We start from the raw sequence: 24,983 nt of genomic DNA on the forward strand, positions 1-24,983 counted from the left end.
ATTTGTTTGGCTGTTTTTGGCACAGGCCGTCCAGGACTGGGTCTTTATCAGTTATTGAATGTCAGTCAATTGATTCAGTGTGCAATGTTCGAGGATTCTTTCCTGTTTTGATGAGGACGTTGACATTCCACGATACTAATTGAAAGCAAATATTAAATTGGGAGACGAGACCACACTCAACGACGTGATGCAGGCTATGTTCTAACGCTATTTCAACAACAAACATGTTTTCTCTTTCTGAGCAAATGCACTACTATGCAGTGCACACCTGAACTAGCTGTTTCATATGTCAAATCAGAAATAAAGGTGCAGTGTATTTCCTCCCAACTATAGTCTGGCTTTTCCAACCATGAGATTGGCATTTGTCTATAAATCTATTTATTATCTATTCATTCTTGCTATGCAAATTGTCAGCTGACATGTTACACATGGTCCACTTACAGCGCATTTGGAAAGTATTCAGACCCCTTCCCTTTTTCCACGTCTTGTTACGTTACAGCCTTATTATAACATTTATTACATTATTTTTGTCCCTCATAAATCTACACACAATACCCCATAATGACAAAGCGAAAAAAGGTTTTTAGAAATGTTTGCAAATTTATTACAAATAAAAAACAGAAAAACCTTATCTACAAAAGTATTCAGACCCTTTGCTATGAGACTCGAAATTGAGCTCAGGTGCATCCTGTTTTCATTGATCATCCTTGAAATGTTTCTACAACTTGATTGGAGTCCACCTGTGGTAAATTCAATTGATTGGATATGATTTGGGAAGGCACACACCTGTCTATATAAGGTCCCACAGTTGACAGTGCATGTCAGAGCAAAAGGATTGAACTCTTTGGTCTGAATGCCAAGCGTCACGTCTGGAGGACACCTGGCACCATCCCTACAGTGAAGCATGGTGGTGGCAGCATCATGCTGTGGAGATGTTTTTTAGTGGCAGGGACTGGGAGACTAGTCAGGATCAAGGGAAAGATGAACAGAGCAAAGTACAGAGAGATCCTTCATGAAAACCTGCTCCAGAGCACTCAGGACCTTAGACTGGGGCAAAGGTTCACCTTCCAACAGGACAACGACCCTAAGCACACAGCCAAGACAATGCAGGAGTGGCTTCGGTATAAGTCTCTGAATGGCCTTGAGCGGCCAAGCCAGAGCCCGGACTTGAACCCGATCGAACATCTCTGGAGATCTGAAAATAGCTGTGCAGCGACGCTCCCTATCCAACCTGACAGAGCTTGAGAGGATCTGCAGAGAAGAATGGGAGAAACTCCCCAAATACAGGTGTGCCAAGCTTGTACATTTAGCGTCATACCCAAGAAGACTCAAGGCTGTAATCGCTTCCAAAGGTGCTTAAACAAAGTACTGAATAAAGGGTCTGAAAACTTATGTAAATGTAATATTTCCGGGTTTTTTATATTTATAAATTTGCAAAAATTTCTAAAAACCAGTTTTTGCTTTGTCATTATGGGGTATTGTGTGTAGATTGCTGAGGAAAAAACAATTTAATCCATTTTAAAATAAGGCTGTAACGTAATACAAAATGTGGAAAAAGTAATGGGGTCTGAATACTTTCCGAATGCACTGTATATGCATAGTGTTTCATCTTTGGACCTCTCCGTCTTGCCTGGCTGGTGATTGAATCAGATAAACCCATCATTTCAAATAAAAGGGCCGAGAAGTAAAGCGGATTTACAGACTGTCCAAGAAAAAAAGGGCCCCATTGTCCACATCCTATGTGAGGTAATGAGAATAAATGAAAGGCTCGGTGCGCCCTCTCTGACATCTCTCTCTCTCTCTCTCGCTCTCTCTATTCCCATCCCTCTCTCTCCTGGCTGACGTGTTTTGCCATACTGCGATCTCCTGTCTCCGGGCCCTCAGGTTATTTGGATATTGCATGGAGTCAAAGCTCTGTCAATCAGATAAGCACTGACCTAGCAGGCCTCATAGATAAGACATTACACAGGAAGAGGGAACGGCAGACAGTGGGGACACAAGGCCGACTATAAAGGCTCAGTGAAGCGAGGCTGATCACAACGGCTCTTCAACCACATAGGGCTGCCAAGAATGAAGTATCGCTTGTCCTCTTCTTGCCATTTCCCAATTAGATTGACTGGATCAAATCTGGATCTGGTGGATACTTGTCTCTCTTCAAGCACCCACAAAATCCCTCCCCTTTACATGTCCAGAACACAGTTCAGACAGGTATCTCTGTTATATGATGACGTGAGTGGGCCTCTGCAAATAAAATAAAATAAAATTGTATTTGTCACATGTACCGAATACAATGGCTGTACTTAAACCTTGAAATTCTTGCTTATGAACCCTTCCCAACGATGCAGAGTTTTAAAAAAAGAATACAAATAAAAATAGTAACACGAGGAATAAAATACACAATAATGGAGCTATATATATATTTTATTCCTATTGTGTTACTATTTTGTATATTTTTTCTCTGTATCATAAAATTAAAACGTTAGAAGCCTTTTTAAACATTCAGTACAATTCTTCTGTAAACGTAAAACGTGATATGTGTAAATCATGTACATGTACATATTCCCAGAATATATTGAATGCACCTATTTGGCCTACGGTTTTTGATCTTGCACAAAATGGGGTGCAAAAGACACTGCATGCGTATTTCCATTGGCTTACCAAACAACAAGGTGCTTTACGGTCTGTTGGATGGAGTGGGAGACAATGTGCCACACATTTTGATTGAGTGCGACATTGAGAAATTACAAAAGGGTGAGACAACGATGAGCTTTTGTTCAAGACAACATTTGGGTGGTCCGCAGATAGAAAGCCACTGGGGAATTTCCCTACTTTCCCTAAATAAACGTTCAAGATAGCCCAGAGCACTTTCCATCAAGGAAGGAGCGACTCAAAGGGTAACTTTCTTTTATATATATATAGATGCTATTTCTCTGAAACTTGTCACAGCAAACTTGTTCTCAAAGCGACCATACAATATCATTCAATATGGCAGAAATTACATCTTTTGAAAGATTCACCTATGGGAACATGTGTTAAATATTAAGGACATAATTGTTTAAGTTCAATAATTATGACTATTGTTACTGAGAACACCATCTCTTCTAAATATGTCACACATTGTAGCCTACCCCTGTGGATGAGTAGCCTATGCTCTATAATCGTAGTGGTAATTGCAATCTCCAAACTACGATGTCCGCCAACAAGTAATATGAAAAACAATTTATACGGAAAATGTCTACCCAATTAATTTTGCTGTTGTTTAACAATATTGAGTCGTATGCTTCCAGTGCCATCTACTGACAAGAGACAGGCAGCACAGAGCCTACCATTCAAGGCTATTCACAAACGTTTCTGTGTGAGACCAACTGTGAGCCATATGCCTCTTATGTCACAAAGGTGCCAGTGCTGTCACTAGTAGGCCTACTTAATTTATCCATGCAAAATGTATTTATTATTTAAAATAGTATAGGTTTGTCCTACAGGCAGCGTACAACACATCAAGAGAAGCTGTATGCTAAGAAATGCAATTAGAGAAACAGGACTCAACGTTCTGTAATTTGTGATCTGCTTTTAGTTTATAATTTTCCGAGAGGTGTTTTTGATTAAATTATATAACAGTTTTGAGTGCGAAAAACAATAGGAAGCGAGTAAAACCGGGAGGGCAGGACACGAGGAAAGACTGAGATTCAGCCACAGAACGGACTTTGAAGATGCTCTTCTTGAACACGCTCGTTACACCCGGAAATAAGCAGAATTTCCCAAAGATGGCGGAGCAAGGGCCAATGGCGATAGCTATGCGGCTAAGAAATCAACTCCAATCCGTATATAAGCTCGACCCGTTACGAAATGAGGTAGGTACCAATTAATTTCGTACTCTATAGACCGGTGAGAATTGTTTGAGTTGATCAGGTCTGGATCTAGCCGCATAACTAGTTACGACGAGGAAATGGAGCAATGCGAGCGCTTTCTCCCGTCCCCAAAGTGATGGAGAGAGAGCTGTCTACCATGTGTGCGCAGGCGTGTGTGGAAGAAGTCTACCCGTGTTGTTGTTCTGGGCAGCTAATGCAGGTCATTCGCGCAAATGTGTATCGTTCAAACTACCCATTTCCCCCGTTTTACACCAGAAACGTGATGCATTGTTTGTTAAAAGGCGAATGCACGTTTTACAAGGATAAAAAATGATTTTGACAGTGACGTAAGAGTTTTAGCTACTAACTTACACTTATTAACTAGCAGCTAATTGTGTTTGCTAGGCTAGCTAGCTTCTCGTGACGGGCTTGTCGGACCTTGCTTGTAAAGTAACTAATATGTGTCCAGTATTTGCAATTCCGTGTGTAGCGTACTGGGTTTGTAACTATAACTTACAAAGATAGATACGTAGATGCTACACTGTTGTTTTTTGCCATTGTTAGCAATCATAAAAGCTAACTAACTACTAGGCTACAATGTTGCAGTCACCTGACACACCCACCTGCTCAACGTAGTGGAAAAGAAGACGCGCAATCGACATAATGTTATTCGCATGAACTCATTAGGCTACTCTAGAATGTCATCATTCTTCTAACATGCTGTTTTGACATTGTTGCTACTTGGTGTAAACGAAACTGCAATGCGATACTTTCTATTATTGAGATTTCAATAGCAACTTAATATTGTTGCAGGAGGAAGTGAAGTTGAAGATCAAAGACCTGAACGAGCACATAGTGTGCTATCTCTGTGCTGGGTACTTCATCGATGCCACAACTATTACCGAGTGTCTGCATACATGTGAGTGGGCCTAGGCTGTGTTTTCAATGTTTTGGCTTATGACGTTACCTCTCTGGGAAATAGGCAAACTTTTATAGACTTGTGGCCTAGCCTACTTACTGCCTGTGAATGCATACAAATCAAAGTGTATTGGTCTTGTACACAGATTTCCAGGTGCAGTGAAATGCTTATGTTTATGTTTCTAGCTCCAAAAGTGCAGTAATACACTATATATACAAAAGTATGTGGAAACCCCTTCAAATTAGTGGATTCTGCAATTTTCAGCCCCGTTGCTGACAGGTGTATCAAATCGAGCACACAGCCATGCAATCTCCATAGACAAACACTGGCAGTAGAATGGCCTTACTGAAGAGCTCAGTGACTTTCAACGTACACTGTCATAGGATGCCACCTTTCCAACAAGTCAGTTTGTCAAATTTCTGCCATGCTAGAGCTGCCCTGGTCAACTGTAAGAGTTGTTATTGTAAATTGGAAACGTCTAGGAGCAACAAAGGCTCAGCCATGAAGTGGTAGGCCTCACATGCTCACAGAATGGGATCGCCAAGTGCTGAAGCGTGTAGCGCATAAAAATCGTCTGTACTCTGTTGCAACACTCACTACCGAGTTCCAAACTGCCTCTGGAAGCAACGTCAGCACTGTTCGTCGGGAGCTTCATGAAATGGGTTTCCATGGCCGAGCAGCCGCACGCAAGCCTAAGATCACCATGCGCAATGCCAAGTGTCAGCTGGAGTGGTGTAAAGCTCGCCGCCATTGGACTCTGGAGCAGTGGAAACGCGTTCTCTGCAGTGATGAATCACTCTTCACCATCTGGAAGTCTGACAGACAAATCTGGGTTTGGCGGATGCCAGGAGAACGCTACTTGCTCGAATACATAGTGCCAACTGTAAAGTTTGGTGGAGGAGGGATAATGGTCTGGGGCTGTTTTTCATGATTCGGGCTGCGCTCCTTAGTTCCAGTGAAGGGAAAACTTAACGCTACAGCATACAATTACATTCTAGACGATTCTGTGCTTCGAACTGTGGCAACAGTTTGGGGAAGGCCCTTTCCTGTTTCAGCATAACAATGCCCCTGTGCACAAAGTGCGGTCCATACAGAAATGGTTTGTCGAGATCAGTGTGGAAGAACTTGACTGGCCTGTGCAGAGCCCTGACCTCAACCCCATCAAACACCTTTGGGATGAATTGGAATGCCGACTGTGAGCCAGGCCTAATCGGCCAAAATCACTAATGCTCTTGTGGCTGAATGGAAGCAAGTCCCTTCAGCAATGTTCCAACATCTAGTGGAAAGCCTTCCCAGAAGAGTGGAGGCTGTTATAGCAGCAAAGGGGGGACCAACTCCATAATAATGCCCATAACTTTGGAATGAGATGTTGGACAAGCATGTGTCCACATACCTTTGGTCATGGAGTGTACATAGTAATACATAGTTGTATAGTACATTTTAATGTTATTATAAAAGAACATCCTTCATTTTCAGGGACATTAATGGCCAATGACTCTACTGCTTCTATTTCAGTCTGTAAAAGTTGTATCGTGAAATACCTCCAAACCAGCAAGTATTGTCCAATGTGCAACATAAAGATCCATGAAACCCAGCCTTTATTGAACCTGAAATTGGATAGAGTGATGCAAGACATTGTCTACAAACTGGTTCCAGGACTTCAAGAAAGTAAGTACATTGATATTCATACAATGATACTTGTTCTCATTTTTGTTACATAGTACTTTATTAATGGTTTTGTTATTTTATTTCTCCTGTTTCCTTAGAAAAAAGCTCTTAACTCCTAATCATCAAATTTGTTAAGTGCTCATGCAGTCTTGTTACTAGTGTAACAGCGTTACTTAAACCGCTGCAGCAGGAAGCAGCATTACATTATCAATTTAGTGTGGGTTGATATTTTTTCACATGTGATAGTGCTTCTATGGTCCTTATTTTCTGTTCTTTGTAAACAGGTGAGGACAAGAGAATAAAGGAATTCTATCAGTCGCGTGGGCTTGAGAGAGTTGTCCAACCCTCTGGGGAAGGTAAGCCTCTACAGATTAGTTAATTTTGTGAGTCTACAGCTCTATCCCCCCCCCCCAAATGTCATGATATGTTTCTACTTTTACATGGTATCTGTGTGTCGCCCCTAGACTCCATACCAGATACAGGATTACCTTTTACCAGCTTTGACCATTCCAAGGCCCACTTCTACAGATACGACGAGCAGGTCTCGCTTTGTCTAGAGAGGCAAAGGTAAGATTTCGTGTAATGTCTTGACAACTACAGTAAGTAGCCTACTGTCTATTCTCAGACCACTGGTGGATTATCACTGATACTTCGTGCCTATGTTCAGTCTTTTGGTTCTATATCCCCCATCAGCGTTTCCGGTAATTAGCTGGTAATTGCCAGCTTTTGTCCAATAAAAATACATAAAAGCCAACAAATCATAACGTTGCCAGCCCAGAATATATCCTGATCTCATTGGCTCTGCATGGAAATTGGTTCAGGTTGTCTTTCAATCGCATCATCTCTGTATGCCCGTCCCCTCTGCCTGTCTGTCTTGAGCTTGTGCTCTCGCTAACATTGTATCAACTGGTACCGGCCTGCAGAGTTTCCTGCGCCAGTGAGTCTGTCAGTGTGGTGCAGAAGTATTTTATGATGTTTTGCAAGCTGGTAACAATGATTTGAGATATGCAAGGAGATATAATAGCCTACCAAGTGAAGGTTGGATCCTTGAAAAATGCATGTGTCCTGGTGGCTTGTCAATATGCTGTTAACCTAGACGTTTTACGTCACTTTGAGGCATGTCTTACCTTGCTTCAGAGTAGCCTATAACTAAAATCCCACCATAGAAACGTGAAGGCAATTATTTTATAAAGACTTCCTCATATGCGTTCTCCTGTACTATTGGTTTTCTTTCAACTTTCTTTCATTGTCTAGCAGCCAAAGGCATTATCCTAGTCATATTAGCAACCCATGATAGTTGTTGCATCTTTATATCTCCCCTCTTTCAAAATTTCAAACAGATAATTCTATCTCTGTCCATGAAACCGCTTGCATGTGTGGTACGCATTTTAGAATGGTATTTTCCCGCAAATTGTATTTTGGACATTTGCATATAGTCCTACCGCTGTGTGCATTCGGAAAGTATTCAGACCCCTTGACTTTTTCCACATTCTGTTACGTTACAGCCTTAATCAAAAAATGATTAAATAGTTTTCCCCTCAATCTACACATAATAATAATATAATACCCATAATGACAAAGCAAAAACAGGTTATTAGAAATATTTGCAAATGTATATATTTTTTTACTGAAATGACATTTTACATAAGTATTCAGACCCTTTATTCAGTATGTTGAAGCAACTTTGGCAGCGATTACAGCCTCGAGTCTTCTTGTGTATGACGCTACAAGCATGGCACACCTGTATTTGGGGAGTTTCTCCCATTCTTCTCTGCAGATCCTCTCAAGCTCTGTCAGGTTGGATGGGGATCGTCGCTGCACAGCTATTTTCAGGTCTCTCCAGAGATGTTCGATCGGGTTCAAGTCCGGGCTCTGGCAGAGACTTGTCCCGAAGCCACTCCTGCGTTGTCCTGGCTGTGTGGTTAGGGTCGCTGTCCTGAGGTCTTGAGCAGGTTTTCATCAAGGATCTCTCTGTACTTTGCTCCGTTCATCTTTCCTTCGATCCTGACTAGTCTCCCAGTCCCTGCCGCTGAAAAACATCCCCACAGCATGATGCTGCCACCACTATGCTTCACCGTAGGGATGGCGCCAGGTTTCCTTCAGATGTGATGCTTGGCATTCAGGCCAAAGAGTTCAATCAGACCAGAGAATCTTGTTTGTCATGGTGGGAGAGTCCTTTAGGTACTTTTGGCAAACTCCAAGTGGGCTGTCATGTGCCTTTTACTGAGGAGTGGCTTCCGTCCGGCCACTCTACAATAAAGGCCTGATTGGTGGAGTGCTGCAGAAATGGTTGTCCTTCTGGAAGCTTCTCCCATCTCCACAGAGGAGCTCTTTCAGTGACCATCGGGTTCTTGGTCACCTCCCTGACCAGGCAGCCAGCTCTAGGAAGAGTCTTGGTGGTTCCAAACTTCTTCCATTTTAAGAATGATGGAGGCCAATGTGTTCTTGGGGACCTTCAATGCTGCAGACATTTATTGGTACCCTTCCCCAGATCTGTGCCTCGACACAATCCTGTCTCGGTGCTCTACAGAGAATTCCTTCGACCTCATGACTTGGTTTTTGCTCTGACATGCACTGTCAACTGTGGGACCTTGTGTAGACAGGTGTGTGCCTTTCGAAATCATGTCCAATCAATTTAATTTACCACAGGTGGACTCAAGTTGTTGAAACACCTCAAGGATGAATGGAAACAGGATGCACCTGAGCTCAATTTCGAGTCTCATAGCAAAGGGTTTAAATACTTACGTAAATAAGGTTTTTCTGTTTTTGCTTCGTTATTATGGGGTATTGTGTGTAGATTGAGGGGAAAAAATGAATTTAATCAATTTTAGAATAAGGCTGTAATGTAACCAAATGTGGAAAGTCAAGGGGTCTACAGTGGGGAAAAAAAGTATTTAGTCAGCCACCAATTGTGCAAGTTCTCCCACTTAAAAAGATGAGAGGCCTGTAATTATCATCATAGGTACACGTCAACTATGACAGACAAATTGAGGAAAAAAATCCAGAAAATCACATTGTAGGATTTTTAATGAATTTATTTGCAAATTATGGTGGAAAATAAGTATTTGGTCACCTACAAACAAGCAAGATTTCTGGCTCTCACAGACCTGTAACTTCTTCTTTAAGAGGCTCCTCTGTCCTCCACTCGTTACCTGTATTAATGGCACCTGTTTGAACTTGTTATCAGTATAAAAGACACCTGTCCACAACCTCAAACAGTCACACTCCAAACTCCACTATGGCCAAGACCAAAGAGCTGTCAAAGGACACCAGAAACAAAATTGTAGACCTGCACCAGGCTGGGAAGACTGAATCTGCAATAGGTAAGCAGCTTGGTTTGAAGAAATCAACTGTGGGAGCAATTATTAGGAAATGGAAGACATACAAGACCACTGATAATCTCCCTCGATCTGGGGCTCCACGCAAGATCTCACCCTGTGGGGTCAAAATGATCACAAGAACGGTGAGCAAAAATCCCAGAACCACACGGGGGGACCTAGTGAATGACCTGCAGAGAGCTGGGACCAAAGTAACAAAGCCTACCATCAGTAACACACTACGCCGCCAGGGACTCAAATCCTGCAGTGCCAGACGTGTCCCCCTGCTTAAGCCAGTACATGTCCAGGCCCGTCTGAAGTTTGCTAGAGTGCATTTGGATGATCCAGAAGAGGATTGGGAGAATGTCATATGGTCAGATGAAACCAAAATAGAACTTTTTGGTAAAAACTCAACTCGTCGTGTTTGGAGGACAAAGAATGCTGAGTTGCATCCAAAGAACACCATACCTACTGTGAAGCATGGGGGTGGAAACATCATGCTTTGGGGCAGTTTTTCTGCAAAGGGACCAGGACGACTGATCCCGTGTAAAGGAAAGAATGAATGGGGCCATGTATCGTGAGATTTTGAGTGAAAACCTCCTTCCATCAGCAAGGGCATTGAAGATGAAACGTGGCTGGGTCTTTCAGCATGACAATGATACCAAACACACCGCCCGGGCAACGAAGGAGTGGCTTCGTAAGAAGCATTTCAAGGTCCTGGAGTGGCCTAGCCAGTCTCCAGATCTCAACCCCATAGAAAATCTTTGGAGGGAGTTGAAAGTCCGTGTTGCCCAGCGACAGCCCCAAAACATCACTACTCTAGAGGAGATCTGCATGGAGGAATGGGCCAAAATACCAGCAACAGTGTGTGAAAACCTTGTGAAGACTTACAGAAAACGTTTGACCTGTGTCATTGCCAACAAAGGGTATATAACAAAGTATTGAGAAACTTTTGTTATTGACCAAATACTTATTTTCCACCATAATTTGCAAATAAATTCATTAAAAATCCTACAATGTGATTTTCTGGATTTTTTTTCCCTCATTTTGTCTGTCATAGTTGACGTGTACCTATGATGAAAATTACAGGCCTCTCTCATCTTTTTAAGTGGGAACTTGCACAATTGGTGGCTGACTAAATACTTTTTTTCCCCACTGTAAATAATTTCCGAATGCATTGCTGCGGCAAAAATTAAGAAATAATAGTTTATCAACATTTGAAGCTAAACATTGTGATCTGTTCCATCAGCCTTATTAATTGATACGGCGTATACCTCCACTACACTACTTTGATACGGCGTATACCTCCACTACACTACTTTGATACGGCGTATACCTCCACTACACTACTTTGATACGGCGTATACCTCCACTACACTACTTTGATATGGCGTATACCTCCACTACACTACTTTGATACGGCGTATACCTCCACTACACTACTTTGATACGGCGTATACCTCCACTACACTACTTTGATACGGCGTATACCTCCACTACACTACTTTGATACGGCGTATACCTCCACTACACTACTTTGATACGGCGTATACCTCCACTACACTACTTTGATACGGCGTATACCTCCACTACACTACTTTGATACGGCGTATACCTCCACTACACTACTTTGATACGGCGTATACCTCCACTACACTACTTTGATACGGCGTATACCTCCACTACACTACTTTGATACGGCGTATACCTCCACTACACTACTTTGATACGGCGTATACCTCCACTACACTACTTTGATACGGCGTATACCTCCACTACACTACTTTGATACGGCGTATACCTCCACTACACTACTTTGATACCATCATGGGGATTAAGGAGTATATGCAATGTACGCTGAAAAATAACTGGGTATACAGTTGAAGTCGGAAGTTTACATGCACCTTAGCCAAATACATTTCAACTCAGTTTTTCACAATTCCTGACATTTAATCCTAGTAAAAATTCCCTATTTTAGGTCAGTTAGGATCACCACTTTATTTTAAGAATGTGAAATGTCAGAATAATAGTAGAGAGAATGATTTCTTTCAGCTTTTATTTCTTTCATCACATTTCCCAGTGGGTCAGAAGTTTACATACAGTGGGGAGAACAAGTATTTGATACACTGCCGATTTTTGCAGGTTTTCCTAATTACAAAGCATGTAGAGGTCTGTAATTTTTATCATAGGTACACTTCAACTGTGAGAGACGGAATCTAAAACAAAAATCCAGAAAATCACATTGTATGATTTTTAAGTAATTAATTTGCATTTTATTGCATGACATAAGTATTTTATCACCTACCAACCAGTAAGTATTCCGGCTCTCACAGACCTGTTCGTTTTTCTTTTAGAAGCCCTCCTGTTCTCCACTCGTTACCTGTATAAAAGACACCTGTCCACACACTCAATCAAACAGACTCCAACCTCTCCACAATAGCCAAGACCAGAGAGCTGTGTAAGGACATCAGGGATAAAATTGTAGACCTGCATAAGGCTGGGATGGGCTACAGGACAATAGGCAAGCAGCTTGGTGAGAAGGCAACAACTGTTGGCGCAATTATTAGAAAATGGAAGAAGTTCAAGATGACGGTCAATCACCCTCGGTCTGGGGCTCCATGCAAGATCTCAACTCGTGGGGTATCAATGATCGTGAGGGATCAGTCCAGAACTACACGGCAGGACCTGGTCAATGACCTGAAGAGAGCTGGGACCACAGTCTCAAAGAAAACCATTAGTAACACACTACGCCGTCATGGATTAAAATCCTGCAGCGCACGCAAGGTCCCCCTGCTCAAGCCAGCGCATGTCCAGGCCCGTCTGAAGTTTGCCAATGACCATCTGGATGATCCAGAGGAGGAATGGGAGAAGATCATGTGGTCTGATGAGACAAAAATAGAGCTTTTTGGTCTAAACTCCACTCGCCGTGTTTGGAGGAAGAAGAAGGATGAGTACAACCCCAAGAACACCATCCCAACCGTGAAGCATGAAGGTGGAAACATCATTCTTTGGGGATGCTTTTCTGCAAAGGGGACAGGATGACTGCACCGTATTGAGGGGAGGATGGATGGGGCCATGTATCGCGAGATCTTGGCCAACAACCTCGTTCCCTCTGTAAGAGCATTGAAGATGGGTCGTGGCTGGGTCTTCCAGCATGAAAACGACCCAAAACACACAGCCAGGGCAACTAAGGAGTGGCTCCGTAAGAAGTATCTCAAGGTCCTGGAGTGGCCTAGCCAGTCTCCAGACCTGAACCCAATAGAAAATCTTTGGAAGGAGCTGAAAGTCCGTATTGCCCAGCAACAGCCCCGAAACCTGAAGGATCTGGAGAAGGTCTGTATGGAGGAGTGGGCCAAAATCCCTGCTGCAGTGTGTGCAAACCTGGTCAAGACCTACAGGAAATGTATGATCTCTGTAATTGCAAACAAAGGTTTCTGTACCAAATATTAAGTTCTGCTGTTCTGATGTATCAAATACTTATGTCATGCAATAAAATACAAATTAATTACTTTAAAATCATACAATGTGATTTTCTGGATTTTTGTTTCTCACAGTTGAAGTGTACCTATGATAAAAATTACAGACCTCTACATGCTTTGTAAGTAGGAAAACCTGCAAAATCGGCAGTGTATCAAATACTTGTTCTCCCCACTGTACACTCAATTAATATTTGGTAGCATTGCCTTTAAATTGTTTAACTTGGGTCAAACGTTTTGGGTAGCCTTCCACAAGCTTCCCACAATAAGTTGGGTGAATTTTGGCCCATTCCTCCTGACAGAGCTGGTGTAACTGAGTCAGGTTTGTAGGCCTCCTTGCTCGCACACGCTTTTTCAGTTCTGCCAACAAATGTTCTATAGGATTGAGGTCAGGGCTTTGTGATGGCCACTCCAATACCTTGACTTTGTTGTCCTTAGCCATTTTGCCACAACTTTGGAAGTATGCTTGGGGTCATTGTTCAGTTGGAAGACCCATTTGCGACCAAGCTTTAACTTCCTGACTGATGTCTTGAGATGTTGCTTCAATATATCCACATAATTTTCCTTCCTCATGATGCCATCTATTTTGTGAAGTGCACCAGTCCTGCAGCAAAGCACCCCCACAGCATGATGCTGCCACCCCCGTGCTTCACGGTTGGGATGGTGTTCTTCAGCTTGCAAGTGACCCCCTTTTTCCTCCAAACATAACGATGGTCATTATGGCCAAACAGTTCTATTTTTGTTTCATCAGACCAGAGGACATTTCTCCAAAAGGTACGATCTTCGTCCCCATGTGCAGTTGCAAACCGTAGTCTGGCTTTTTTATGGCGGTTTTGGAGCGGTGGCTTCTTCCTTGCGGAGCGGCCTTTCAGGTTATGTCGATATAGGACTCGTTTTACTGTGGATATATATTAATTTTCTACCTGTTTCCTCCAGCATCTTCACAAGGTCCTTTGCTGCTTTTCTGGGATTGATTTTCACTTTTCGCACCAAAGTACGTTCATCTCTAGGAGACAGAACGTGTCTTCTTCCTGAGCGGTATGATTGCTGCGTGGTCCCATGGTGTTTACTTGCGTACTATTGTTTGTACAGATGAATGTGGTACCTTCAGGCGTTTGGAAATTGCTCCCAAGGATGAACCAGACCTGTGGTGGTCTACAAAAAATTTTCTGAGGTCTTGGCTGATTTCATTTGATTTTCCCATAATGTCAAGCAAATAGGCACTGAGTTTGAAGGTAGGCCTTGAAATACATCCACAGGTACACCTCCAATTGACTCAATTGCCTATCAGAAGGTTCTAAAGCCATGACATCATTTTCTGGAATTTTCCAAGCTGTTTAAAGGCACAGTCAACTTAGTGTATGTAAACGTCTGACCCACTGGAATTGTGATACAGTGAATTATAAGTAAAATAATCTGTCTGTAAACAATTGTTGGAAAAATTACTTGTGTCATGCACAAAGTAGATGTCCTAACAGACTTGCCAAAAGTATAGTTTGCCGACAAGAAATTTGTGGAGTGGTTAGAAAACGAGTTTGAATGATTCCAACCTAAGTGTGTGTAAACTTCAGACTTCAACTGTACCTGCATATACCCTCCACTACATCACTGATTGGCAGTGAGCACTCCCAAAAAAGAAAGCCTTAACCTTCACACGGTGGCATTCAAATGGTTTTCTATTAGATATAGCTGGTAAATTTCACATTTTTAAATGACCATCCGTCACAAATGTTTCCTGAAATGCTGTCCTCAATGAAGTACGTTCAAAATGCCCCATACAATTCCTCCCTGTGTTTCATGCTTAATCATGTACTCTCTTGTCCCTACAGTTCATCTCTGTCTGAAAAAAAAGATAAGACCAAACTGACTCTTCAGGTAAGTCATGTGTGGAATGGAAATGCACCCTGCCACCAGAGGTCTCTGTTGGTGTAACTTGCAGTGGTCTGTTCTGTTTGGATCGAGACGAACCGAAGATGTCTCCACAAGCAATGCTTCCCTCAATTGCTTTTGCAATTATATTTAATATGAGTGCATCTGTCAGTCCCTACTAGAATTGCCCACACATTTCTTGGTATTTCTGTTTAATCCTGGAATCATTTGGAATCACGTGTGTGGAATTGGAGTTGTAGTAATGTTGCTCTGCCTCGTCTCTGCAGCAGAAGTTTGTGCGCTGCTCGGTCCGAGCCGAGGTGAGACACCTGCGTAAAGTGCTGTGTCATCGACTGAATGTGGAGAAGCACCAGGTCAGTCTATCTTCTAGCAAGACTACATTTAAGAGGAACATTTCAGCACCATTTTACATTAAATGTGCAGTGTACCTATTTGCAAACAGTCTAAAACTACAACACTGGAACCATGTCCTATGATTACAAAAAAGTGTAGCCTATTAGATAATCTCTTGTTGTGCAATTTTTCAGTTCTGAGGGCTTTGAATATTATACACAAGTTAGTTGTATTTTGAGTTAGCATGTGAATGTTTCAGAGAATTGGAAATGGACCATACGTGCGCTTGTACAGTTCACCCAGGACCAGTTGTCATGTTTTGTCTTCACTGTGTGGTCTCCATTTCTCCACAGGTCCAGATGTTGTTCAATAATGAGTCCCTTCCAGATCACATGACCATGAAACGGCTGTGGATCTCTCACTGGTTTGGCAAGGTACCTCTCAAGTTGAGCCAACAATTTCATACTGAATTCCTTTACACTTGAACTGGCTTTTTCCATTTGGATGTTCATTTAGAAAAATCTTCTGTGGTAGAAACAGCATTGTTGGATTTAAGGAACTAAATAATATTCCAAATCAATATTCTGTAGTGACTTCAAATTATACAATGTCTATGGCAATTTCTCTCAATTCAAACATGTTTTCTAGCACAAGAAGAAAGTAATTGCATGTTACTTAGAAAACTACATATTCAATCAAAATGAGTTAGTGTAAATAGTCTCACGCAATAATTGCAAATGTAAGAGTGCATACATATTTAATTAGTTAAATCATGCTGACACTGATCTCACTGTACACCTTCCTTTATAAATCAAAATAATTAATCGTAGTGTGAGAAGAGAAAAATATTTTAACCGGGTTATAATTGATTTGGGAGTTTCTTCAGATTAGTTGGATTTATGTTCACGTAGGATCACTTTAGTCAGATATGTAATGAATTCTGTATTTTTATTCCAGGCTCAACCATTGGTCCTTCACTACACTATTAAGGACAAAAGGACAAGATAGAACTTTTCTTGCCTGGCTACCCATCCACATCACTCTGGCCAACTGACGTTTCTTCTCCACCATGAGTCTGGGTTTGCTCCCCCCCCCCCCCCCCCGACGATTTCTACAATGCGAACACATTCTGCCCGTTCTGATTGGTCCCAGAAACCGATGGGTTGGGCCAGAGCCGGCCTACATGATGTCATCGACTTTGATACTATGATTTGTTAGACGATCCAATCGCTGATTAATTTGTATTGTACGAAGGCCTTCATTTTAAAGTCACAAAAACGACTTCTAGGATGGCAGTTTCAGACGTATGTAGCCATCGATAGACTGGTTGGTTGTTTAGCAACAAAACCGACATGTGTGCAACTATGGGGCAAAACAGACGAGGTTGTTGACTTAGATTGTTGACAACATGTAAACTATATTTAGTCTCAACGTTTATTGAAAACATAAATACATTTGCACAATGAGCACTTGTCTCTTCATACATTGTTACAGTTGTTGGTTAGCTAGTGAATTTTTGCCATATTAGCATTGACATGAAATCAGTCAAGCCTCAATGCAAGAAATGGTATCAAGAGCAAGATAAAACCAGCTGAAATGAGCCACCTACGATTCCCCACATGGCAACTATTTTCATTGTTGCTAGCTATCTGACCATTCAGAATCATCACAAAGCACGGCTTCCTGCCTCATCGATGCGTGCGCATCATTTTCATGACGTTGTCAGCTAACCCATCTATAGAGCAGCGGAATTAAATTCAGGGTGAGTTGTCAGGCAAGGACTTTTCTCCTTTCTAATGACCTCAACAGCTGTATATATTTTGTATTTAAATATATTCTATTTTAATAGTGTTTGTGTACATATACATATTTTGCTTGTTTTGTATTTTTGAAAATAAAAATTGGAAAGTTGTGGACAAATGTTTACGTTTATTTGTGGAGATTTGCACTTTTTTTTTTTACAGGCGCTATGTTCAATTATGGGAAGCAAACATCAAAATGGAATGGAAGCAACTATCAATGAACCGTGCAATGTTGTCTCAACTCAGTTTAGTCATGTAAGATAAGTGTTGATTCCTTTGCATTGAAGCTTTAGTAGTGAATATGATTAGTAGTTGATTAAAGTAGTGAAAGTATGAACACTGTTTTATAGACCAGAAAATTAAAGATTTTTACTAAAATTGTTATTTATTAGTTGATAATAAGTTTCATTGAGTTCAGTGGGGCAAGTCTGGAATAATCAAATTGGAGTATTGCAAAACTAACACTGAAGAACTCTAAATTCTTGTAAATCATGTTTTTCTTAGAAGCACCTAAACTCCCATGAACCGTACTACATACCGTGGAACTTTGATCTCCTACCTGGACATACAGTGAGGGGAAAAAAGTATTTGATCCCTTGCTGATTTTGTACGTTTGCCCACTGACAAAGACATGATCAGTCTATAATTTTAATGGTAGGTTTATTTGAACAGTGAGTGACAGAATAACGAACAAAAAAATCCAGAAAAACTCATGTCCAAAATGTTATAAATTGATTTGCATTTTAATGAGGGACATAAGTATTTGACCCCTCTGCAAAACATGACTTAGTACTTGGTGGCAAAACCCTTGTTGGCAATCACAGAGGTCAGACGTTTCTTGTAGTTGGCCACCAGGTTTGCACACATCTCAGGAGGGATTTTGTTCCACTCCTCTTTGCAGATCTTCTCCAAGTCATTAAGGTTTCGAGGCTGACGTTTGGCAACTCAAACCTTCAGCTCCCTCCACAGATTTTCCATGGGATTAAGGTCTGGAGAATGGCTAGGCCACTCCAGGACCTTAATGTGCTTCTTCTTGAGCCACTCCTTTGTTGCCTTGGCCGTGTGTTTTGGGTCATTGTCATGCTGGAATACCCATCCACGACCCATTTTCAATGCCCTGGCTGAGGGAAGGAGGTTCTCACCCAAGATTTGATGGTACATGGCCCCGTCCATCGTCCCTTTGATGCGATGAAGTTGTCCTGTCCCCTTAGCAGAAAAACACCCCCAAAGCATAATGTTTCCACCTCCATGTTTGACAGTGGGGATGGTGTTCTTGGGGTCATAGGCAGCATTCCTCCTCCTCCAAACACGGCGAGTTTGAGTTGATGCCAAAGAGCTCGATTTTGGTCTCATCTGACCACAACACTTTCACCCAGTTCTCCTCTGAATCATTCAGATGTTCATTGGCAAACTTCAGACGCCCTGTATATGTGCTTTCTTGAGCAGGGGGACCTTGCGGGCACTGCAGGATTTCAGTCCTTCACGGCGTAGTGTGTTACCAATTGTTTTCTTGGTGACTATGGTGCAAGCTGCCTTGAGATCATTGACAAGATCCTCCCGTGTAGTTCTGGGCTGATTCCTCACTGTTCTCATGATCATTGCAACTCCATGAGGTGAGATCTTGCATGGAGCCCCAGGCCAAGGGAGATTGACAGGTCTTTTGTGTTTCTTCCATTTGCGATTAATCGCACCACTGTTGTCACCTTCTCACCAAGCTGCTTGGCGATGGTCTTGTAGCCCATTCCAGCCTTGTGTAGGTCTACAATCTTGTCCCTGACATCCTTGGAGTCCTCTTTGGTCTTGGCCATGGTGGAGAGTTTGGAATCTGATTGATTGCTTCTGTGGACAGGTGTCTTTTATACAGGTAACAAGATGAGATTAGGAGCACTCCCTTTAAGAGTGTGCTCCTAATCTCAGCTCGTTACCTGTATAAAAGACACCTGGGAGCCAGAAATCTTTCTGATTGAGAGGGGGTCAAATACTTATTTCCGTCATTAAAAGGCAAATCAATGTTTAACATTTTCGACATGCGTTTTTCTGTATTTTGATGTTGTTTTCTGTCTCACTGTTCAAATAAACCTACCATTAAAATTATACACTGATCATTTCTTTGTCAGTGGGCAAATGTACAAAGTCAGCAGGGGATCAAATACTTTTTTCCCTCACTGTACTTCTTGATGCTATTTTACAGCCCCCTTATGGTTTGTGCTGATTAGAAGTCAAGCTGGAAAGGAGCAGCTGATAAATGGCTAGGCTTGCCAGCATTGGCAATCAGTGATAACTCAGCCCATTTTAGTTAAATCAGTAAGGCACTATTCTCAAAGCTATAACCAAATCTCATACAACATACCTTTTTGTTTGAATATGACTGTCAAGACTATTGGTTCTAATGTCCTTCCTTCATTGTATGTCCCGTGTAGCTCAGTTGGTAGAGCATGGCGCTTGCAATGCCAGGGTTGTGGGTTCGATTCCCACGGCGGGCCAGTATGAAAAAATAAATATGTATGCACTCACTAACTGTAAATCGCTCTGGATAAGAGCATCTGCTAAATGACTAAAATGCAAAAATGTAAGTGATAACATCCCACTAAGCAACACTAGGTGGCAGACTTGATTCATTCTACTCATTACTTCACTTTTAGGTTGACTGAGGAGAGACCATCCCCATGAGGGGCATTATCAGTGGAGCTATGGTGCTGCTTGACATGTTTAGAATCATTTTCCTCATGCCATCTGTCTTTCTAATATTACTCAACAGTCATACAGGGTGATTTGTGCCATTGAGTCTCAATGTTATTTTCAGTCATGTCCTGTGTTTACACACACCATAAATTCCATGTAATCTTTTGTAGCACAGTATATTTGGTCTTTAAACCAACTGATGGGTATCTGTAACCATATCAAAGGACATATTTTAATGTAAAACTAAGACTGCATGTCAAGCAATACATATCCACTGTATGCTAAAGAAATTACCAGCTATTTACTTAAAGTATATGGTGAAATTGTAATGATACAATAATTACCTATTGTTTATTTGGGATTCATTAAAACATGCACCATTTGGTACCATGTAGTTATCACTTGTGTTGAATTCTTTGAAGTACTGTTAGTAGACATTGGTACCACATAATCTCCAAGTAAATACCATAAAGTGCCATCTCAAAACCGATATCATCAGAAGTACATAGCCTACTTCATAGATTATGCATATGTGAATACATTCCTTAACTAACCATCAAGAACAGTGGTGCCAGGCCAAAGTCATCATGGGCTGTGGGAGTGGTGATGTCTCATGTGCATAAGATTTGTAGGCCTAAACAAACTCAAGGTACCTAAGTGTGGCTAAACAACCTCCCTTTAATTACTACTTTTGATCACGAGTGGCGCAGCGGTCTAAGGCACTGCATCTCAGTGCTTGAGGCGTCACTACAGACCCCCTGGTAAGATTCCAGGCTGTATCACAACCGGCCGTGATTGGGAGTCCCATAGGGCAGCGCACAATTGGCCCAGCGTCATCCGGGTTTGGCCGGTGTAGGCCGTCATTGTAAATAAGAATTTGTTCTTAACTGACTTGCCTAGTTAAATGAAGGCAAAATAAATTAATTAAATAAAAATTCCCCATAAGTGTTCATTTGCAAATACTTGAAATTGTGCATGCCAATTTATACTACAAAGCAGAATACATGAGTTAGCCAGCTAACTTTGATCAAAAAACAAATAACTACTGATTTTGTGGTTCATTAAGAAAGCTAAGCTTATGTGTTTTTGGTTGTTGAGTCAATTAGACCATTCCCATTAATGGCTTATCTTGCCAAAAAATAAAAGGTTATTTCAGATTATTTAGGCAAGTTAGCTGGGTAACTCATTGATTCTGCTTTGTAGTATACCCCTCAGGTAAAACAGTTGTAAACCTAACAATGTGTAGGCCTAACTCCACTGTAATTACACTGAACCTGTCAATGTAAGTACCATGTTAACACACAGGAATTATTAGGGACACAATGTAAAGTGTCCTTGCTTAGAATCTACAATTCAAGTAAGACTTGGCCAGTTGGGCAAAGTAGCCTGTTCATCTATAATAATAGATTGCTATGGTTATTTAATTGTTAATATTATTTGAAATAAGTATTATTATTATTACACACACACACACATTTGCCCCTTCTTCGTTTAGCTGACGTTTGATTAAATAAATGGATGTATGAAATATCACACTGTCATCTGAGCATTTGTAACAAAAGACTGCCTCCAGAAACACTGCTTGTTCTATTTTGTGATACAGACATTTCAGCAGTCCTCTTGCATGGTGTATGAAAAACATCAAATGAAAGCCGTTGATTTAACGTTGTTAGACTAAGGTGACGTTGTGATAACATTATGTATAACATATTTATCGGATGAAATGTAAACGAAAGCTTGGTTTTATTTGCCACATACCAATTATATATTTGTATTCAAGCTTCTGTAAAAAAAATTGTTCATGGAGAGTGCTAAAGTTTCCCTTTCAAAATAAGAGTAAAATATTATTATTGTGATGTGTGTGATGAGACAAGCAGTGAATCAGATGCCTTATTTCGCGTTATGTGGGTCACACTGTTCTTTACCCAAACTGAGAAAAAACCTGTAGGCCTGTCTGGCTGAGTCACTCCACAATGTAGCTATAAAAATCTAGTTGATTTTTCAACCACAACGATTCCAAGCAATTACACCAATTGTGTGCATTAGCGTCCTGTCTTCTCCCTGTCTGAAGAAACCCCCTTGATCTGGTTAAAAGTGTTACAAATGGGCCGAAAGATATTCAAGCGGACTGCAGTTAGAACAACAAGGATGCGGGGGACAAAGGCAACAACCCTCCTATTTCCACTGCCTCCTATTGACATTTATTCATTAGGAACCCCATGCTAATCAATTGCTATTCATGGTCGTTTTTCTAAACACACCCATTTTTAGAGACGCAGATGCGTGCCATTATTGCTGCCGGCTCAGTAAAAACGGTATGTACGGTAAGGCGGGTTAACGTAATCAATCATGTTGACCACTTTGTGTTAAAGACAATTCGTAAACCATATGGCAGTAGAGTGGTCGCAACATTTTTTTATGCCGCCCGGGTTCCTTACCAACTTGTGACAACTGTTAGGGAGGGAGTAAAAAGGAAGAGCTTGTTTAACTGCGGCTAATTGAGCGACTTTACGCACAAAGCCACTTTACACACAAAGAGCAGTAGGCCTTCAATCAACAGAAGGATATTCAGAGGTTCAAATCACGTAATAACCAATATTTTGATGTTACCATAAGGAAAACAATATTCAATTCTAGACAAATGTTCACGATAATAAATGTTGCCTTGCCATTGTGTTATGTCACAAATTGTAGGCTAAACCAATACACATCGAGACAGAGAGATGTAATTGCAGATAATGTCATGAAATATCATTCCCTTTATTTACATAATGTTGATTAAATAGAATGGTACAATAAAATTAGGCATTCGTTATTTAATTTATATACAGAACTTATAGCGTGTAAAAGTTTTGGCATATGTTTGTAACTTGATATTGATAATGGACTGCTATTGTTTGGAAACACTTCTTGTTTTTTATAAAATGTACATCAAGATCGGGATACATATAGCCTACACTCCCATTTTAATCTTGCCCGGTTTGTCTTTTACAATTATTACATGGGCATTTTAGAAGAGACTTGGGCCTAAACTTGGGGACGTTCGAGTTGAAAATATTTTCTCATGTCCTTTAGCAGCTGAATCGTTTTTTTTTTTTTAATGACCCCCCCCCCCCCCCCCCCCCCCAAAAAAAAAAAGAAAATACATACCGAAAATACAAACTTTGCAGTCTTGATCGTGTACTATAACACTAAGTATGTTTCATATCCTATTTAAATAAATATGTATTCCTCAAATAATTTGGTGAAATTGAAACGGGGACATCATGAAGGCTTTACAGTCCTATTGAATAAATTAAAATGGAGAAGAGGAGAAAGTAAACTTTCCTTTTAAGTTTAACTTCTATCTTCGTCAATATCCGTGCCTGCAAAAGTTTTGAAAATGCGCTTTCTTAAAACATGGGCCTACTGTCAATCGTCCACCTCAATCTCTTCGTCCTCCTCTGAGAATTCGTCCGTGGTTTGGTCTCTGGATGAGGAGGGGGACTGAGGAAATGCTCGGTGTCCTTGTGACGACGGGGAGATACTAGGGGATATTGCTCCAGAGCTTCCTTGCAGGTCGTCAATGTCTTCCATGTTGACTAGCTTTTGCAGGGTTTGTGGTGGTACTTTTTTGAGCGACTCCACGTCTGCTTTCATCTCTTCCAAGTCTCTCTTGAGCTTGGCCCGTCTATTCTGAAACCAAGTGATGACCTGAGCGTTGGTTAGCCCCAGTTGCTGAGCTATCTGGTCTCGATCGGCCGGAGACAGGTATTTCTGGTACAAAAAGCGCTTCTCGAGTTCATATATCTGATGGTTGGTGAAAGCTGTCCGGGACTTTCTCCTCTTTTTTGAGGTTTGCCTCTGTCCAAAGGCGTTTACATGTTCACGACCTTTAGGGAAACGAAAATACAGAGTCACTTTATCAGAACAACATGTCTACAAGTGTCAAGTGTGCCATGATAGAATCAGCAGCTTTGTAATTGAGGTCTTGTTTTACCGAATATGTAAAGCAGATGCAAACAATTTTTGTTATTTTGGCCAATTGTGGTGATGGGTATGTTTTGGTAATAACTTGCGGGCAGCATTCTATAGAGACAATGTGCAATGAATAACAGATTCATGTTTTACATTGCCCATGCATCATTAGGATTAACATAGCTATCAATATCAGGATTAAAATAAATAACATTCTACCCAATAAAAGCCTATAAAATGTTGCAAATTACATTTTACACCAGGAAGCACAATAGAACATGTCAGTTTAGAGGCCTCCTTTTCCACCCCAATAAAACTCAAACTCTGAAATAATAGCCAAGGATAAATAACATCACACAGACTAGGCTTGGCAATAGCTTGAGACATATTGCAATGCCTTTAGAACCACACTCACTGTAAAAGTTTGACAACAGTTCACACGATAGGCTTTCACCAATGGCTATTTCGATTATTATGTATGCTTAGGCAATACAATCACTCACTGAATCTGTAAATGTAAATATTAAAACGTTATGTCAATATTGAATATGAATTCTTACCTTCAGCTGCTTGTATAACGCTGACTTCCAGACCTTTAAATGTTTTGCTGGCTAGTTCCTCCAGAGCGCATAACGGCGAAGAGGGAGTGCTAATACCGTTTCTTGCTGCATTTGAGCCGGACACTTTTTCAATAACTCTCGGCGGACAGAGATTAGCAACTGACTTTTTCACCGAGGGTTTGTTTAGGATATCCTCAATACTGAACGGCGTCAGAGGCTTGTTGGAGTTGGCCGGGGGTGGAAGCTGGTCCAAGGGACCCCGTCTCCTCTCCTCGCCACTGGACTGCAACACAGAGCCTGCCTTCATGTCTTTATTGGAGGTCATTGCAGTCCCAGGGAATTACTGCTGACAAAGGCTGATTATTTCATTCAAATGGTCGTTTAAACGTCCACCAGTGTTTCTTTAAATTGTCGTCTTCTTCGCAGCCCACTTTTTAGCACTTTCATTCGAATTATACAACTTCACTTTTCTGAAATGTTTTCTCCAAAATAACCATGGTTCGAGCGTAGGTTGCAGTTTCACAGGCAACA

At 41.3% G+C, this 24,983-nt stretch overlaps 2 protein-coding genes across 3 annotated transcripts; one reads left to right on the plus strand and one right to left on the minus strand.

Annotated features, from left to right (window-relative positions):
* The first annotated feature begins 3,756 nt into the window (after nucleotides 1-3,756).
* Nucleotides 3,757-17,368, plus strand: LOC311107410 (polycomb group RING finger protein 1-like). 2 transcript variants are annotated; one of them, XM_084149899.1, is made up of 9 exons: nucleotides 3,757-3,851; nucleotides 4,662-4,767; nucleotides 6,283-6,435; nucleotides 6,720-6,791; nucleotides 6,900-7,002; nucleotides 15,058-15,103; nucleotides 15,385-15,471; nucleotides 15,805-15,885; nucleotides 16,409-17,368. In XM_084149899.1, exons 1-9 carry the CDS (start codon nucleotides 3,765-3,767, stop codon nucleotides 16,457-16,459), a joined length of 786 nt encoding a protein of 261 aa, XP_084006025.1. In that variant the 5' UTR covers nucleotides 3,757-3,764; the 3' UTR covers nucleotides 16,460-17,368. The 2 variants fall into 2 exon arrangements, with proteins under 2 accessions (XP_084006025.1, XP_084006026.1); XM_084149900.1 differs by having other exon boundaries at nucleotides 3,762-3,851; nucleotides 15,388-15,471; nucleotides 16,409-17,365.
* Nucleotides 17,369-23,346: 5,978 nt separating this feature from the next.
* On the minus strand, nucleotides 23,347-24,777 carry LOC311107984 (transcription factor LBX2; the record flags this gene model as incomplete). The annotated part of the gene is made up of 2 exons (XM_084150617.1): nucleotides 23,347-23,807; nucleotides 24,453-24,777. 2 exons carry the CDS (start codon nucleotides 24,775-24,777, stop codon nucleotides 23,347-23,349), a joined length of 786 nt encoding a protein of 261 aa, XP_084006743.1.
* Between the last annotated feature and the right edge of the window lie 206 nt (nucleotides 24,778-24,983).

Source organism: Coregonus lavaretus (genome assembly GCF_964263955.1).
Source record: "Coregonus lavaretus genome assembly, chromosome: 32".
In the NCBI taxonomy this organism is placed as follows: Eukaryota; Metazoa; Chordata; class Actinopteri; order Salmoniformes; family Salmonidae; genus Coregonus; species Coregonus lavaretus.

What these genes read in the sequence shown, in the direction of transcription:
- LOC311107410 (XM_084149899.1), top strand. Translation starts at nt 3,765, where the DNA reads ATGGCGGAGCAAGGGCCAATGGCGATAGCTATGCGGCTAAGAAATCAA. An exon ending in TCGACCCGTTACGAAATGAG is followed by an intron (nt 3,852 to 4,661) that starts GTAGGTACCAAT and finishes ATATTGTTGCAG; the next exon opens with GAGGAAGTGAAGTTGAAGAT. An exon ending in AGACCAAACTGACTCTTCAG is followed by an intron (nt 15,104 to 15,384) that starts GTAAGTCATGTG and finishes TCGTCTCTGCAG; the next exon opens with CAGAAGTTTGTGCGCTGCTC.